Source organism: Calliphora vicina, chromosome 1 (genome assembly GCF_958450345.1).
Source record: "Calliphora vicina chromosome 1, idCalVici1.1, whole genome shotgun sequence".
NCBI classification, from domain to species: Eukaryota; Metazoa; Arthropoda; class Insecta; order Diptera; family Calliphoridae; genus Calliphora; species Calliphora vicina.
This window is the reverse complement of record NC_088780.1, coordinates 151294471-151314379: the sequence shown is the minus strand read 5'-3', so window position 1 is coordinate 151314379 and position 19909 is coordinate 151294471. Positions and strand designations below refer to the sequence as shown.

Here is a 19909-nt window from a genome sequence, read left to right as displayed (position 1 = left end):
ACCCGAAATTGATATATGTTTCGCAATGAGTAAAATGACTTGAAAACAAAAACTTAAAATAACTTATAGACTACAAAGAGCTATTAGGTGACAATTATCTCTGTTTAGATATCGTCTGAAGAGCAAAATAACTAACTTAAAAGTGTAAACTGATTTTAGACTACATCAAGCTAAGAAACGGTAACAATGTTCTTCAAAATATTTTCGATGTTTTCTCACTATTTTCCTATTTGACCGATTTTATAGATTTTCAAAACCCAACTGCCTAGGATAATAATAAACATTCTGAAAGAATTGAATTACTTTTGGGTTTTATATTTTCAACTTGAACATAATTTACACAGACATAAGGACCTGAACAAATCTTGAAAATTACAAGATACCTTTAGGATGAGTGATGATATTGGCTACGCATATAAATATGGAACAAACTCTGGAATTACTGTTAATAACATTACAATCATTCAATCTTTATCTTAAAAATAAATGTTTGCAACAAAAAAAAGTGCAAAATTAAAGCACCATCATTAAGAGTAAACATTCTACAACTACTTATTCTAGATAATTTATACATTTACTACTCATTTTCTCGAACTCTTCGTAACCATAAAATAATCTCAAGTGTGTCATAAAAATGTTAATTTTATAATGATCATAAAATCATCTAAAAAGCATTTGTTACCGTTATAATAAGCAATTTTGTTACTACTTTTAAATTACTACAAAAAAAAAAAAAACTTTATTTATAATTTCTAATCAAATTAGAACAGATTTATAGAAGAACATTAACAATACACAACGTCAATAATAAAACGAGCAACCGACCAATAATGAATGAATGAATGGATGCATGAGTCAACTGTTTTTGCTTTTAACATGGAATACTGGCTAAAAAAAAAGACAACAAAGTAGAAATTTATAAACCATAAAGATTTTGCCAACTAATAATTTAACACAAACACAAAATGTTTAGAACAAACTTTACACGTACGCGACGAGTACACAACAGTTTTCAGACACTGGAGCGGCTTAAACCACTTTGGTCATTTTAAATATCTACATAATTAACTGACACATTTTGCCACTTTACGCGCGTACAAAATTAACAACATTAATATTATAACAAACTCATAGATACTTTACCTTCACTTAGCTACCTACCTAGCTAGCTATACACTCTTACATATTTAGTTACTAATTTGTATGTATTACAAACATTTCTTTGGTATTTTTTCTTTCTATTCTATGTAATTTTTAACTCTATCGCTTGAGTACACGTACACGTTGCTAGTTGCTGTTTGAAAAAGTCTGAAAAATTTAATCCCACGATTTAAAATTAACTGAATTATGGACATTTAGTGGACAATTTTTTTCACCTCATACATAGTACATGTGTTTGGAGACTTTAACTATTGCTAGAAAAAAATCTTAATTTATTATAATATTAGGGAGGTTTTGGTTTAAAATAAATGCACAAATGTTAACATTTAAAAAAGCTCTCAAATGTTATTTATGAAATTCTAAACCGATTTAGTGTGTGTAAATCAAGCTGACGTCTAAAATACCAAACCAAAATTAATGTGATTTATGTAGAATATTTATTATTGTCTTAAGTAGTTGGGTATTGAAAATCATCAAAATCGGTTTAGTAGGAAAAAAGTTATAAACCTAAATAGGAGACAAAAAATTTAAACATTTTAACGAAACATATTTTAATGAATGAAAATTACAGCAATAACCTTAAGAGCATGATGTAGGAATACTGGTGTGAATGGGCAGAATGTCTAATTACGCTCTACATAAATAAACTTAGAATTCTAAATCGTTTGTAAAATTTAAAAAAGGAATTTACTGCTTTTTTTTGATTCCCCCTAATATTTAGTCTTTTACATGCATATTACTGGCAAAAAAAACAACTTATTATAATGGCTATAAAAAATTATTAAAGTTTATTTGTCATTAGTTAGTAGTATTAAACTTAGTAAGTATGACTATTAGACGGTAGTAGTCTGGTTATTGTATTAAAGGTCTTTAATGCTTTTGTAAGTAACAAACAAAAAAAAAAGAGAAAACAGGAGAACAAAAAAAAATATGAAAAACTATTAAGTTAACAAAGTTAATGTTAAACATAAATTGTCTGCAGACGCATGCACAAGTCCTGGCTATAGCAACGACAGTTGAGGGCAAAAATAACTACTCCTAATAGCAAATGTACAGAAGATCTAAATGGGCAAATACGCAGGGAAGAAATAAGTACTTTAAAATATTTAGAAAAAATAGCTAAAAATGGTGAAAACTAAGACAATTCCACTCTAATAGCAAAAGTTATTATTTTAATAGCAAAAAAGGACTTCCAAAGAAGCTTAAAATAAGTAGAAGGTTCAACATAATTTGACCTTAATGAAAAATATATAAAAAAAAGTTATAAATCTAACTTTTCGATGATAAACTATTTTTTTAATGTTTTTGTTTTATAAAAACCAAGATCTAAATTTATAAAAAAAATCAGTTTCTAAGCAGTAAATATTTCTGACAGTAGCCTAAATTCCAATATTGACGTTTTCGATGAGATTACGCAAAGAAAATGCTGTGTTTACTTGGCTTTTCTTGGCATTAAAAAGGATAAACATATAAACATGAAAACAACCAAGCAACATGATAGACTGCTCCAAAAATGTAAACATTGCCACCATCAAGAAGAAATATAATGACAACTGGCTGAAAAATCTGTCATTTGTAAAACATTTTTTTTTTTACTTCGCAAAATGTCGAATTTTGTGTCAACAAAGCGTCATATTCGGGAAGTTTTGCTTTACTTTGAAAAAAAATTGCTCACCAAACCTTATGGTGAATATGTTCCATTGGTTTCAACGTGCTGTGAGAAGCCGAGAGATATTGAAAGATGATTTTGTATTTCGGAAATGATGATAGAATGATATAAAAGAAAATCATTTTTGCACCGAATCATTCACCCTTATCGTGGTTGGCGTAAACGTCGTACGCCTACGACAGTTTCGTACTAGATTAAAGAAACAGTTTGTATTTTATCTTTAATCTAGTACGAAACAGTCGTAGGCGTAAGACGTTTACGCCAACCACGATAAGGGTGATTACTTGTGAAGAAAAATGGGGCCTTTACGATATACCGAAGCCTACGAGATCGTATGTGAAGCCCGGCCAACCAGCCGAATCGACACCAAAGCCAAATATCCATGGCGCTAAGGTAATCCTATCTATTATGAACTGCTGAAATCTGACCAGACCATCACAGGGATCCTGTACCGAACGCACCAGATTCATGGACCGAATGTAATATTCCATCATGACAACGCTCAGTCACATTTTGCAATACCTGTTAAAAACTATGTAGAATAATAAAGTTGGGAAGTTTTGCCTCACTTGCCTTATTGTCCAGACCGTGCCCCGTCCGACTACTATTTGCTTCGATCGATGCAGAACGCTCTTTCTGGGATACGCTTCAATTTGGAACACAGTATCCAAAAATATCGATCAGAAACCCTGGGTTATTCTTAAACTCCAATTTTAGAGGGGATACGTAATATTATCTGTGTGACTGTACGTCAAATGTCACAGCACAAAGTCAAACAATTAACAACATGCTGATTTTATCCTGTTGCTAATTCGTCAACTGAATACAAATGTCTGAACAAAAACTTGTGGTCCTTCGAACCAAATCATATATTTAAAGCACTTCTGGGCAACGATTATTTGGTAGTTTTAAACCAAATTTTTCGAAGCACCTTTATATCAATTTAGTTCTTTTGTAGAGCAATTGAGTCAGAACTTCATTAAGAATTTATGGTCCTTCGAACCTAGGGATTTCTTTAAACCTTTTGCATTCAATATAAAGTTAGATGTTATAAAACAGGTTATAGGATTTAGGTTTGTAGAACTTTAAATTACTGTTTTAAACAGCTTTATCAAAACTACATTAAGAATTGTTGGTCCTTCGAGCCAGGCAATTTTTTTCAACCATTTATATGCCATATTTCGTTAATAGTTATGGAACAGATAAAATATGTGAGTCGTTTTGAATGACGTTTACAACAATTTTGTATATTAGTTAGTGGCTGAGTAAAAATTGCATACGAATTTTATGGTCCTTCGAACCAGCAGATTTTTTTTAATCAATTCTATGTAGTATTAAGTTAGTAGTTAAAAATTAGATAAAGAATTTGGAGTAACATTGTTCCGTAGTATATATATCTAACAATTAAGTAATGAATCATTACAAATATATTGGTCCTTCGAACCAATTATTTTCCTTAAACCATTTCTATTCTATATGTATATAGCTAGATTTACAATCGACTATTTTTAATTTTCTCTCAAACATTTTTTGTCTCTGTTGCTGCTATTTACAAGACCTCTAATGTGTTTAAACCTCAACTATTAAATTACTTTTGTTATAACATTAAAACTCTTAGCTAAGTATACCTATATTTTTACTACAAAGTGTTATATGATTTTGAGAATCTTCAGTTGAATATTATTTTGTTATTTGTAGCTGGAGCATTGACTACTACTCTTAGTTGAAAGTATCTAAAGTGTTGAGTTGCTAAACATTTTTTTTGTTACTTTATATGGATTTGAAAAAGTTACAATTATGCTTAATCATGTTGTTGGTTAATTTTTTTTTTATATATTACAATATTTTTTTTTTTATTTGAAACTTGTAGGTATTGGAGACTGCCAACACCTTTTTTTATACAAGTTTTTTTTTTTTAATTTTAATAAGTTTTTTCCTAGTAATTTAAATAGTGTTGTTTTTTTGATTATCCAAATTATATTACATGTTCAATTTATTTTTTTTAATGTTTTATATCTAATGAGATTTTCAAATTGTTACATGTTACTAGTCAATAGTTTTTGATGTACATTTGAGTTGAAAAACTGTTGGCGGTCTCATTTAATTAAATGGGATTTTTTCTGGTTTTTCTTTGAATTTTTAAATCAAAAAACTCCATCAATTTCCTACATCAATATTTTTTTTCGAGATTGTTATAATAATTTATCATAAATCATGATTTCAATGAATGTTTAACAATTTTCTGCTTAATTTTGCATAACTATTCTGTGTTTTCGTTTCGTACTTGTTTAGTTTATTTTTTTTTAATTCATATCTCTTAATTAAAGTTTATAGAGCTTCTAATTAAAACTCTGCAGGCTCCTGTTTAGTTCACTATTATTTATTTATTATTTCTCTTTTCTTGGTGATTTCTTTAAGGCTACAAGATTTTCAATTTGTTGGGCCATTATATTTTATGGCTTCATTAATGTGGCCAAAATGAAAGTCTAACTTACGAATTATGAAAAATTTAAATAAAAATATGATTGGTGGGAATTTTAAATATTTGTTATTTTAAATAAATTTTTGAATGATTTTAAAAGCTTAATCATAGACAATATTTGGCGTTTATATGATTAGTATTGATGATTAATGATTAACCATTTAAATATTAAGTTGTTGTAATCAATTGTTAAATTTAGAAAAATATACAAATCTTAAGAAGGCATTAACTTAAATATTTGAAAAATTGGCAACATTTTTTGCCAATAAATTAGTTAAAATGGGTGTTTTATCACAGCTTATAATTTAAAAAAAAAAACATGGCATAAAATATTAATTTATTAAAATTTTTTGGTTGTTTTTAATATGCCAGCTTAAAATTTTAATTTTAGATTAATGAAACACAAAGCTATGATTTTCTTTAAACAAAATAAAGTAAAATTGAAATTCGCTTTAAAAGAGCGTTAGACCAGTGGTGGGTACTTATAGTTAACAGCAGCCTAATAATTTCAGCTACCCAGCTGCAAATAGCATGAATGTTTACATTTGGCGAATAATTTAGAGATTGAATATCAGCATAATAATTAGGAAATGTATTTTATACATCATTACAATACATTCACATACAAATGTGGCTTGTTCTGTTTGTGCCGACCACTGCTTTACACTGAAAACTTAAAGTTTAGCTTCTCAAGTATCTGCGTATTACTTTATAACTGGTTTCTATGAGGCTTTAACAGTACTGTACAGGAGAATCAAAATTAGGAAATGTATTTTAATGTGGACTGTTATGTTACTGCCGATCACTGCTTTAGACCGTTGGTGGCCAAACACTACCCCGGAGTAGTTATGTTATTCTCACTAATACATACGCAATACGAATGCTCTGAGTAAAAACACAAAGTAAACTCAAAACTAAAACAATTTAATTAAATTTTTTCAGTGCAAAGCACACGCATTTCCATTTGAGTACTTTTTTATTTTTTCACTACTACATATGCATTTTAAGCACTCTCTCGTTGGCCACCACTGCTTTAGACTGAAAGCTTAAAGTTTAGCTTGTCAAACATCTGAATATTACTTTATAACTTATTGCTATGAGGCTTTAAAGCATTGGTCTCCAGCAGTACGCCCGCGGGCACCGTCTATGTGTGAGTTTCTTATACATGTGAAACCGAAATTAAAAAGGAACATGAGTTATTTTACAAGTGTTGCCAGTGAAGGATATTTTCATATTTTCGTAACACTAGAATACGAAGCAAATCTATTGTTGTCAGAGTTTGGTTAACAATGCTTTAAAGGTACTGTACAGGAACATTTTAATTAGGAAATGTATAAATGTATTTTAATGTGGATTGTTCTGTTTGTGCCGACCACTGCTTTAGACTAAAAGCTAAAAGTTTAGCTTGCCAAGTAACTGAATACTGCTTTATAACTTGTTTCTCTGGAGCTTTAACAGTACTGTTCAGGAATATTAAATATTTTTCGCTTTCAAAGTTATTTAATTTAAACTTTCAAATCATTTAACTTTCTGTAATTTAATGATATAAAACTATGATGACATTTCCCTAGTTTATCATTATTATAGCCATTATTTTGTTAGCTGAAAATATTTTAAAAAATTTCTTTTTTTTTTACTTTAAATTACATTTATTTCATTATTTCCTTTCAAATTTTCTTAATACATATCTCCGCATTCATTGCCGGGGTAATTGTCTTAAACATGCCTGATAATTCGTTTGGTTTGATTTAAACGCATTTATCATTATTTTCATTTAATTCATTTAAATCACAAATGAAAGAAAGATGGAAATAAAAAACACATAAATAATGATATCATGAGCTTTTCCTTCTGCAACACTTAACATATCAAATTAAACAACTTCAGACAATCCTAATTCCACTTGTTGACTGAGAGAAGAAACAAGAAAAAAAAAAGAAATCATCCTGGTCCTGGATTTCCAATACACCTTCTGTTAAAAACTTTGCTTCATTGTGTTGTGTTTTCTGTATAAACTCAAATGTTTCTCAATCGGTTTTACCACGGTATCAAGGTAAAAAGTTAAGAAAACAAACAGAAACGGAAAAAAGTAAAAAAAAAAATTGAGGATGACAACTCATTAATGAGGCCGATGTCATGCAAATTCCAATGGTTTCAGTCAAGCGACATACTTCTTGTAGCTTCTTAACAAATACCAGCCAGCCAAAACCAAACAATTCTTTCTTTCATCTCAGCTCAACTCAACTTTTCAAACAGCCACTACAAAACATCTGCAACCAAAAACACCATCATCCTCAGCGTCATCATCATCTGTATCATTCTCATTGCCAGTGTTTTTTTTTGTTTGTCTTCTCTGCTCAATGTTGTCGTCTTCTTTATTTTTTTTTTTGTAGTCATCATCATCAATGTTGTTGTGCTTGTTGGAGGTACAATCACATGGTCATCATTATTCCTATAGCCGATTTGAAAAGTCCCCAACGAAAAACTAAAATAAACTACTAAAAAGTCTTACATTCTTTTAGACGACATACTTAATTTGATAAAAAAAAATAAATAAATAATCAAACAACAAACGATTGGCTTGAAAAAGAAGTGCTCCCGCATAAGGGGTCTTGTGCCGATCCATTACAAATGAAATGCAACAACATTTTATCGGCAACAAAGTGATTTTTTCTTATTTTGGTTTTCAATTTGACTTTATGATATGTCAACAATTTCCTTTCAAGAAAACTTTTGCAGTTATTCATGTTAGAAATTTTGACCATGTTAATTCCAGAGAAACTAGCCCTTCTTAAAGCTTGATTAGCTAAACCAAGTTTAATTAACTAAATAATACACATATATAACTATAACCCCCATTTCTCTCTCTCTTGCACTCTCTTAGTTTTTGTTTAAAATTAACATCTGTACTTAAGTATTTCACTTTTATACCACACCAAATGTCAACAACTGATATCAATGTTTAAAAAAAGTTGGTTCTTTTTTATATTTGTCATATATTCCTTTAGTTTTCTCAACAAATCTGCAGACCAGCTCTGCAGTTACCACCAGCTAGTGATTACAGCCAGAACAAATAAAAGATTTGTAAAGGAAAAAAAAAAGAACAGAAATAAGTTTCCAATAGTCACTGGCCGATTGTCGTCATCATTATCATTATCAAGCACACATCAATGTCACAATACTCGTACACCGACTTTAATGACAATCAGCGCCTGAATACATTTTAAATGTTTCGCGTTGATGTTTTTCTTGTAATTTTTTTTTAACGTTTGAAGATGTTGTTTTAATATCCGTTTAAGTTTTGGGTGTATGTGTACGGAAATTCAAGTTTTTTTTGGTGGCTGATTTAAAGAATTCTACTGTTTTTCCTTTGGTAGCCACAGTACATGGGGAGAAAAGTTGTAGGAGTTTCAATATTTCAATATCTCTACAACATAACATTTTAAATATGTTTATTTAAATATGTTTATCCACTTCAATCTGCTTAAACATTTTTGGTCCTTCGAACCACTGAAACAAATTAAAAAAGTACCTGTTCAAATAATATAAATCTAACCATTTCACTAATTTTAAAGAACTTTAATGAATTTTTATTCCAAATATACAAATTACTTGTAACTATAAGAAGTTTTATATTTTAAGATTAATACTTCTAAATGACTTTCTAGAATATTCGTTAAATGTCAAAGCACAAAGTCAAACTATTAACAACATGATGATTTTATCCTATTGCCAATTCATCAAATGAATTCAAATGTCAGTGTCTGTCATTCAGATTTAAAATAAGGCAGCAGTCAGACAGTAAAACTGCAGCAAAAACTTGTGGTCCTTCGAACCAAATCATATATTTAAAGCACTTCTGGGCAACTTTTAGTGTTAGATTGTTTAAATATACAGTAAATTTTAACAATTCAGTTTAAATTACATAAAGAATTTATGGTCCTTCGAATAAATTATTTTAGTACAATTGCTTAGTAGTCGTTAATCACTTACATAATTTAAAACTAGAGTCATTTCAAAGAACTTTTTATCAATTTAGTTAATTTATTATACTGAGTCAAAATTTTATTGAGAATTCATGGTCCTTGTAATTTGTTGGCATTGCAAAGATTCTAGTATTATTTACTTGTTTGATACTAGAGTCATTTCGAAGCACCTTTATATCAATTTACTGCTTTTATTTACCAATTGAGTCAGAACCACATTAAGAATTTATGGTCCTTCGAACCCAGGGATTTCGTTAAACCTTTCCCATTCAATATAAAGTCTGATGTTATAAAATAGTAATAGGATTTAGGTTTGTAGAACTTTAAATTACTGTTTTAAATAGCTGAATCAAAACTACATTAAGAATTGTTGGTCCTTCGAACCAGTCAATTTATTACAATCATTTATATACGATATTTCGTCAATAGTTATAAAAATATTTAGTACTAGAGTCGTTTTGAATGACGTTTATAACAATTATATATATATTAGTTAGTGGCTGAGTCATGTAGTATATGGTAGTATTAAGTTAGTAGTTAAAAATTAGATAAGGAATTTGGGTCTAACGTTGTTCCGAAGTAGCTTTTTATTAATATCTGTTATCAATTAAGTAAAAAACATTACGAACATATAAGTCCTTCGAACCAAGTATTTTCCTTAATTCATTTCTATTATATGTTTAGCTTAACCTTAGATCTGGCACAAAAATTCCTTAAAAATTCAACGATTTTGGATTCGCAATAGCTTTATCGATTTTAATTCAGGGCAAAAACTTTAATTTTTTAAGTTGGGCCAGAATTAAATCAAAATATTAACCTCAAGTTTTTATAGTTTCGAAAGAAGTTTTTTAGTTTTTTTTTGTTTCAGAATAGTTTTAATAAATACAATGACACATGTTTACAGAACTTTTTTTGAAATAAATTTCTAATTTTCTCTCTGTGTGCAAAAATTTCGTATGCTGAGACATAAAAGAGAACAAAACAGCAAATAATAGCAGACTTGGCCTGTAATTTCTGTAAAAGGATTTGGTGTAGTTGCTGTTGGTTAAATGGTATGTAACATTGGCAATTGTTGTCCATCTGTTTTACTCAAACGACTAAGACTTGATAAACACACATCACATCACATTGTTTTATTTTTTCATTTCATCATCATCATCTACATTGTCTTCTGCGCCACATCTACAGCTTCAACATCATCATCAGTTCGATACGATTTTATGCAACAACAAAACCTTACTTGCTTACATGCATGCATGCAGCATGCATCATGATGATGCATTCAATATAAAATCGTCTTCATTTGTGGGGATTGATCAATGTCTGTTTAATACGGACTTATACATAGTAGTTGCATTTGTTGTTGCTGGTTTCCACCTCTTTTTTTCAACATTGTTTTTCTTATTTTATACAGCTTTTGTTTTGATTTTGTTTGTGTTTGTTTGTTTGCTGTTTTTGTTGTGTCTTTTGTAACGGCCTTTAGTATTTTGTTGAAATCCAGAAATTTTATATAAACAACAAAAAAAATCGTTTATATTCCCAGATTCCCACCTGTGATGTGATGGTGATGATCATCATCATCAAAACATTCATACACACTCGATCAGAAATGTTTGTTTGATGTTTTCATGTATTGAGACAATTTGTTGGAGTATGAGTGTTTTTCATGATTTTGTTTTAATATCAGCTTTTCCCCCTTTGCTTTAATGTTTGATATTTATTTTAGTTGTTTTTATTTTTCTTTTTTTTTGTTATAAATAAAACTTCAATTTTCTTAAAGATCAATCTTTATAGTTTAAGTTTTATTTTTCTTACTTGGTTTTTTGTTTAAGCTCTCAGACTTGACCAGGCTTAATTTTGTGAAAAAAAAACTCTCTTGTATTTTCTTTCATTTTATTATTTTCCTGTTCAAACGAAAGCAGTATTAAAAGGAATTTCTGATGTAAAATCGGTTAAGATCATTAATTAGCAAAATATGGTAAACTTAGCAGGGTCCTTGATTTCTGAAATTTGAAATTTAAATGAGAATATCTTAATAGGAGATCAATGATTTTCCAATATTTTGTTAATACAACCCAATAAATTCTAATAGTATTATTCCTTTTGACTTCTTCAAAATAGTCGTGCTAGTCATAGTCTTGCTTGTTTCCAGTAGCTATCAGTTCCGAGGACAGTTGCTGGATTTTTGGTTCACTGTAATAATAGAGCAATTTCGAAGCACTTTTAAGTCAATTTCGTTTTTTTTTATTTAGCAATTGAGTCCTTCGAATCTAAGGATTTCTTTAAATGTTTTCCTGCCAATATAAAGTTAGATGTTATAAAACAGGTTATAGGATCTAGTTTTTCAGAACTTTAAATCCCTGTTTTAAACAGCTGAATCAAAATTACATTAAATTGTTGGTCTTCCGAAGCAGGCAATTTCTTTCTACCAATTATGCGATATTTCATTAATAGTTAATTCAATTTTGTATATTAGTTAGTGGCTGAGTCAAAATTACTTTGAAAATTTATGGTCCTTCGAACCAGCAGATTTATGTTTATCATTTCTATGTAGTATTCAGTTAGTACTTAAAAATTAGATAAGGAATTTGGTACTAATGTTGTTTCGAAGTACATTTTTAATAATATCTCTTAGCAATTAAGTAAAAAACATTACAAATCTATTGGTCCTTCGAACCAGATTTACTAAAACCAATACTATTCTATATTTAGCTAGATTTTGAATCTGGCAATCAATGATTGGTGGTTTAGAATGGAAGGTTTGTTACGGGTAGGGATGCCAATCCCGAAATCCCGATCCCGAAAATCCCGGGATTTTTCGGGATCGGGATTTCCCGAATCCCGGGATTTGTGAAAAACAATCCCGGGATTTTTCGGGATTAACAAATCCCGAAAATTACGAGATTTTTTAATATTTTAGGATGAAACCTAGAAAGCTAAATTTCAGCATACTTATAATACTAATATAAAACAACTAAGAGTGGTATATTCATCTTTTATACCCACCATCAATATGTAGTTTTGGTCTTCTATGGGGACTTGAATCAGTATTTATGAATGAATGAAATTTATGTTAATATCATTATATATAAATTATTTATTGACAATAAAATATTTTCTGATATAGAGGTTATATTATTATGGACTGGCCCTCACAAGAGTTGGTAGAAAGATTAATTTTCATATGCAACTTGTTTATTAAATTTTATCACTATATTAATTATTATAAGACAACTATGAATGTTAAAGTCATTTTCTGAAGGGAACCATGTATGGGGACTAGGGACAAATGTAGCCCGGTTTCCTCAATACTTTATATATATATTAATTCAATCCATTAGTTTTTGCTTTGTTATATTTCTACTTAGTGTATTAACGAAATAAATAGTTTTTATTTTTGAACTTGATGTTTTTTGACATTTAATTAAAATCCCGAAGTCCCGAAAAATCCCGAAATCCCGAAAAATCCCGGGATCCCGAAAAATCCCGGGGTCCCGAAAAATCCCGGGATCCCGGGATTTACATTTCTAAAATCCCGAATCCCGGGATTTGTAAAACCCAGTCCCGTTTGGCATCCCTAGTTACGGGTGAGGTTTCGAAACGCCGTAAAATGTATTACATATTGAATTTGAATACAAATTCTTGGAATATTCGCGAAAAAATTAAAGAACTGAAATTTATCTATCTTTTTTTATAAAGAAATGATTATTAGGAATATTATAGACCGATTTTCATTAGTTCCTAGCTTTCTCTTAAATTTCAAAAGCACTTTCCACGTTACCCTCATATTTATTTGATAATTTTTGATTGGTATGAGTTCTAAGACAGAAGAAAATTGTATCTAAACCGGTTGTTGCATAGTTTATCATATTTTCCGTTTTTTTTTCTGTTTCGTTTTCGTTAAGAAAATCGTATTTTTTTTTAAATTAAGATTTTCCCTAAGTTGAGTGCTGGCTGGGTATGCCGCTAATACTTTTTAGTTTACATAGTTAAAATTCAAAATTTTTTTCTACTTCATCCTTTTAAGCTTAAGCTCACACTCTCTGGCCTTTGGCCATAATAATACATGATGTAAAAAAAAAGAAAACTAAATGAAGATAGACCAAGTTAAAGTATTTTTTAATTCCACTTGTTGCTGGAATTAAATTTTCAGTTTTTATTAATGAATGTCATGTAACCAGTCACACATCTCTTGAATACATAGAACTATATGAATTATTATTACTATAACAACTAAACTACAAATATTTTTTAACTCAGACACTGATTTTTTTGCACATAAATAACCCAGCAAACATATTAATCGTACTATGAAAGGAAGGAAAAACTTATTTCTTGTTTTAAAGCTTTAAAAGATTTTTGAAATATTAATTTTGCTCACTGGGTTTGCAACTACATAATATTACATACATACCTGCATTTAGCTGAAATTTTCCTAGTAAAAAAGTAAAATTTAACAGGATTGTCATTGTCAGATATAAATACTCTATGTAAAAGTTTATGTTTTTTTTTTATTTGTTTTTGTCTGAAATCTTAACAAAGTGTTTAGAACATCATACATCATGCATGAGCACAAACGTTCCTGTTTAAGTTCGTGTGGCGTCATATTGAAACCATCATCCACTACTTCCATTCTTTTTCCCCCTCCTGCTCCCTTGCACTTAAGCTTAAATCAAATCAAAATTGATATAGAAGAATAAAAAAAACTCAAACCAAAGACTAGGCTTTTATTTATTTATAATTTATTTAAGCGCCTTTATTTCTTTTTAAATGCAGCAAACAAGTTTTATTAGTTTTTGTGCGTAAGATTTCTTTTTCGCGCAAATAAATGTGTTGTGACTTTTAATTTAGATTGTCAAGAATTTAATACTAGGAAAGCAATTAAACCTAGAACCAAGGTACCTCTGTTCTCCTTTTCATTGTTAAATAAATGTGTGTGCTTACGCATTTTTAGTTAAACTTAGGCTCTTAAATGTGGTATATAACTAGTACCATTTTACAGCTGTCATTTGTTTGACATTTTGAGAGAGACAGAAAGAGAGAGTGCAAACAGAGTTAGAGAGATAAGGTTGTGTAGCATGAATAATATTGAGGATGTTAGATTAGCGTCTGTCAGTGTGATATAAAGTCTTAAATTAAATCTTAAAGATTTTAATGACAGAGTCAGTATTAATGATTCTCTATTTAACTAAGTTAAACAGGAAATTGCAAGCCACCAAATTTCAAAACTTAAGGGTTTTGGTCTGCTTATAGTCTTCATGAATTTTCCTTTTTTCTCATTTGCTATTAATCAATCTGTGAGTTGTATTAAATATAATAGAAACCACATTTAAAATGTCATTAAATAAATGCTTTAAATAAATTATTTGGTAATGTTTATTTAGTTTTAGTTATATCTAAAGATTTTTCTTAATTAGTTTTGTTTTTCTGTTTTTTTTCTTTACAGATATCTGCCGCTGGTAATTTTGAATTAGAAATATTAGAAATTTCAAATACAAATAGTCACTTATTAAGTGGTTACTGTTGTGGTGTTCCTTTAGAGATAAGAAGTACAAAAACAACGGGTAAGTACCATATAAATTTATTTAAATCTAACCACAAATGATAAGGATATATACCGTCCTTTTACTAACGATCGAATATCGTAAACTCACCGCAAAAGCCCTGATATTTGAAACAGCGTTTAAAGACGGATTTCAGTAATTAAAATATAACATTTTTATATAGTATATTTCAATCTGCGCTCAATTATCTTTCTAACGACATATAAAAATCAATGATTACTTGAAAAAAAATTTATTATGCTTTTGGTCAAAGTTAAATTTAAAAAAAGAAATTACTATGTCCGATTTTAATGATATTTACCAAAGTTATTGAAAATTCAAAAAATCATAACTTTTAAACCTCATAATGTAGTACATCAATTTTGATTTATATCTGAAGATAGAGCTAGCTATTGCTATAAAAGGTATAGAAACATATTTTTTCGATAGGTCAATGGTCATATAATAAGATAAAAAGTTCAAAGGTCAATATCTCAAAAACCGTATTTCTTTTTTTAAATTCTTTAATGAATATATAATGGTAGCCTAAATCTCTTCTGTGGTCTTGCAAAGTTTCAAGGTGGATGCTCGTTTAGTTTAGAAGTTATGAACCAACAAATATTTCAGAAACAAATTTTAATAAATTGAGAATTACTGTCTAAGATTCCATTAAAAATAAAATTTTATTCTTAATTCATCTGCAGAAAGCATTTTTAAATACAATTATTTTGAGGAGAAATCTTTCTTTTAGGGTAGAATTACCTCAAATTTTGTGAAACGCCAAAGTTGCCATTAAACTATCGGTTTTGAATGTCAAACAAAATCATTAAAAATCTATGTGACAACAATATAGTTTACAAGTCACGCTCTCCAAAGTTTTCTGAATGAGCTAATGCACATTACTACGTTTTAAACTTTGTTTTAATACAGATAAAGTAAAGCAGTGACCGGCACAAAAAATATGCCACCTTAGCAAATGTATTGTAATATGGCTAAATTGAATTTTCTAATTACGATTTTGATTCACAATCTTCAGTTTACTTACCTTTCACTGCTGTTAAGGTAGCAAAATCTGTTCTAAATATCTACATAATGTACCACAGTATATTTTTGATATTTTAAATTCAATAAAATTCTTTTGGAATATTATAACCTGCATCAGTATACCTATGCTTACAATTCAAAAGTTCATATTTTCAAAAATTTGTGAATTGTCTAGAAAAAAAATAAAATAATTGACTCTTTAGGACCAAAATTGTGGACTGATCTCCATATTAAAAACAATATACACATTTTTCTTAAGGATTTTTAAAAGGAAAATCGGAATACAACGTTTTTTACAATTATTTTTTTTATAAAATTTGAAAAATTTAGGGCCCTAGTCATAGGTTAACACAGAGACGAGAGGTAATTGTTAAAAACCTAACTCTCACAACAACAAAATACATGCTAGTCAATGTATTTTGTTGTTGTATCAAACATATGATTTGTTGTATTTTTGTTTGACAAATCGTACAACAAATGTAGAACAAATGTCGAAATCAAGGCGAATTAAAATATCACCATATTATTTACAATAACACAGGCGCGGATCCAGGTCAACCATTTGGGGGGGGGGGGTTTGTTAAATTAAAATTTGTTCTACATTTTTCTTTTTATTCCTTTTTTTATATGAAAACTTTTCCGTTTTGAGGGGGGAAATTCCCTATTTCATCCCCTCTGGATCCGCGTCTGCAATAACAAATGTGAACATAAACATAGTTTGACAGACATTAAAACACGGCGAATTAAGAAACTGCTGTTTTTATGAACTCACCTTGTTAATACGCCTTGGACTCTATGTACAATTGTCTATGGTCCTAGTTTTCTAAAACGAAACGTTTTGAAACATCTATCATAAATTTTTTCCATACAACTTTCAAAATTCTATTTAATATTGAAATTTACAATTTTTTTTTTAATTTTCCAAAAATTATTTATTATTTTATTTTTCTTTCCAGGCTGTCCGCCTTGTTCTACAGCATTTCGACTGTGCCTTAAAGAATACTCCGCCATTGAGCAGGGTACACCCAGTATAACGACAGGTTGTTCGTTTGGTAACACCACAACAACAATACTGGGTGGTTCCAGTTTTGTATTGAGTGATCCCGTTAGAGGGGCCATGGTACTGCCATTTACATTCAGATGGACGGTAAGTCAAAAAAACTATTAATTTTAATTATAAATATTAATGAATTGTATACGGACTCAGAAGTCTAAAGTTATAATACGAAACTTTCAGAATCATAAGTAATGCATATCTTTGGCATATAATTTGGGATATCATTATAAAGTGTAATACACCATCTAAATAAATATAATAAAGAGGTCATGAATTATATTTCTTATTAAATCAAGTTAAACATATAATAGATGTAAATGAGAACAAAAAGGCTACGAAGAATAATGTCGAAGATCCTAGCATAGCAGTATTATTTCTCTTTTGGAGCTATTTCACTACAATTATTTGATTCTAATTCTTAAAACTATAAATAACTTAAAGGGGGGAATTCATTTTTCATAACTTTTAAAATTTAACATAAACAAACTTTAAATAATTTGTTATCTTATATTAAGCCTGAGTGAGAGAGAGATTGAAAGAGAGGTTTTTTTTGGCTCCAGTATACATCAGTGATGAGATTTGTGGCACAATACCTTTCAAAATATTTTGAATAAAAATGTTCAAATTATAATAGTTGGGTAATAAATTTTAAAAATAAAGAAGTTTTTCCAGATGGCAGGGATGATAAATTCAGCAGAAATGTACTTTTTCACTACAAATTCTATTTCAAAAGTACTCTAATTAATTAAGTACTATTTCAAATTAAGTCATTGGTTAAAACATGCTAAAGTTCGATTATCGTATAATACCACTATTCTACTTAAGGAGTCCTAAAAATATTAAAGATATTATTATATTAAACTTTGGTAGATTTGATAGTGACCAAAATCAAAACTTTTATAGATTGTGGAATTTTGAAACAGTTTCTCAACTGATCATATCTCAAACCCTAGGAAACCAATAGATATTTTTGAAACCATACAAAGAAAACTTTATTCTATTCAAAATGATTTAGATTATTAAATTATTTTGGAAATTGCTGTGTTTCGGATTAGACGGAATTTAGATTGCTGCCAAATAAGTCTGCTACAGAAAATATATTTAAAATTCATTTTCATTTTATTTCATATTTTTTCTTCTTGATCTCAGATGACGCTGTATATTTTAATTTAATTACCATTACTTTTTCCCAAATTATACATACATATGTAAATAATGTCAAAAAAGTACTGAAGGCCTGTTTACACCCCGAAAAGTAATTTTGGCTCTAAATGTAAATGTTAAAATCCCAACACTGTTATACATATGTATGACGTGAATGCGGATGATGGCTTGTGCCACATTGTACATGGTGCTCGAATTTTGATTTTCTTTTATAAAAAAAAACGTAAAACATAAAACAAACTTTGTTTAGCACATGCCAAAACCGCAAAATTCTGATAAGAACTTCTACAAAAAAAGTACCATAATTTATAGTTACATATTGCGACTTGTTTATATGCAAGAGAAAACATATTAAAATTTTTGGAATCTGTAGCATGGAACTTTTGTATAACATAATATCGTTGTACATATTTAAATACTTGTATATACTTTTTATTTATATTTTATAAACAAAACTACTGACCTACATACATATGTACATGTACAGAAATGTTCTAAATTCTTTATTTTAATTAAAAGTCAAATTTTTTTGCTTTAAAGAACTTTTCAAATATTTTTAATCTTTCCTAAAACATTAATCATTAAGCAATAGTCTAAACGTGATTTTAACCCATAATGTTGTTCCATAATTTCTGACAATGCAAGGTCATCAATTTCTTTTAACAAATAAGTGTTGATTGCTTTTATGTTTTGCTTTTTTCTTAATATTTTGATAGAGCAAACAATGGTTTTAAACTCCAACCACCAAACCAAAAAAACCAAAGTCTTAAATACTTTAAACAATAGCTGTACAAATTGTTGTTTATACTTTAAAATATTTAACAATTTATAATAATGTTTTCTTTATTTTTTTTTAATACTCAACCATTCATACATTTGTTTATTCATTGTTCAATCAATCCCGGCCGCAAAACAGCCAGATTATGGTGGCTGGAAATCTTCTCTATCAAAATATTAGAATTACATTTTATGTTTTTTTTTTTTGGAAATTTATCATTAATTTTTGTGTTTTTTGGTTTTGTTTATTTTTAAGGTTTTTTATTTATTAGTATTTTGGTTTGTATTTATTTGTAGTAAAACACAATTAAATTTTGAACACAAATATTATTGTTACCAAAATAGAAACAGCAGGCTATTAATTTATATGGTAAATAAGATTAAAGTCTTTTACAGTTTTTTAGAAAAAATTAAAAGTTCTTTTGTAAAAATAAAATATTTTTATGAAAGAATTTTAATTTGTTAATATAACGGTAGATTTTTAAGTTTTAATCATTGAAAACTAGGAAAATAATAATTGTCAAGATACCAAAAATTTAATTTTGTAAATGTGTAGAAATATTCTATAGAAAAGTGTCTTGTGTAGACTCTTTTTTGTATAGAAAAGTGTCTTGTGAAAACTTTTTTCTAAAGAAAATTGTCTTGTGTAGACTCTTTTCTATAGACAAGTGTCTTGTGTAGACTCTTTTCTATAGACAAGTGTCTTGTGTAGACTCTTTTCTATAGAAAAGTGTCTTGTGTAGACTCTTTTCTAATAGAAAAGTGTCTTGTGTAGACTCTTTTCTAATAGAAAAGTGTCTTATGTAGACTCTTTTCTAATAGAAAAGTGTCTTGTGTAGACTCTTTTCTAATAGAAAAGTGTCTTGTGTAGACTCTTTTCTAATAGAAAAGTGTCTTGTGTAGACTCTTTTCTAATAGAAAAGTGTCTTGTGTAGACTCTTTTCTAATAGAAAAGTGTCTTGTGTAGACTCTTTTCTAATAGAAAAGTGTCTTGTGTAGACTCTTTTCTAATAGAAAAGTGTCTTG

The 19909-nt window shown here is 28.8% G+C and overlaps 1 protein-coding gene across 1 annotated transcript in view; it reads left to right on the top strand.

The window, feature by feature from the left end:
• Ser (Serrate) overlaps window positions 1-19909 on the top strand; it is a 139528-nt gene that overhangs the window by 10693 nt on the left and 108926 nt on the right. The window contains exons 2-3 of the mRNA XM_065516162.1: window positions 14745-14862; window positions 16842-17032. Of these exons, the coding sequence (XP_065372234.1) occupies window positions 14745-14862; window positions 16842-17032 (309 nt within the window). The remainder of the gene's footprint in view (window positions 1-14744; window positions 14863-16841; window positions 17033-19909) is intronic.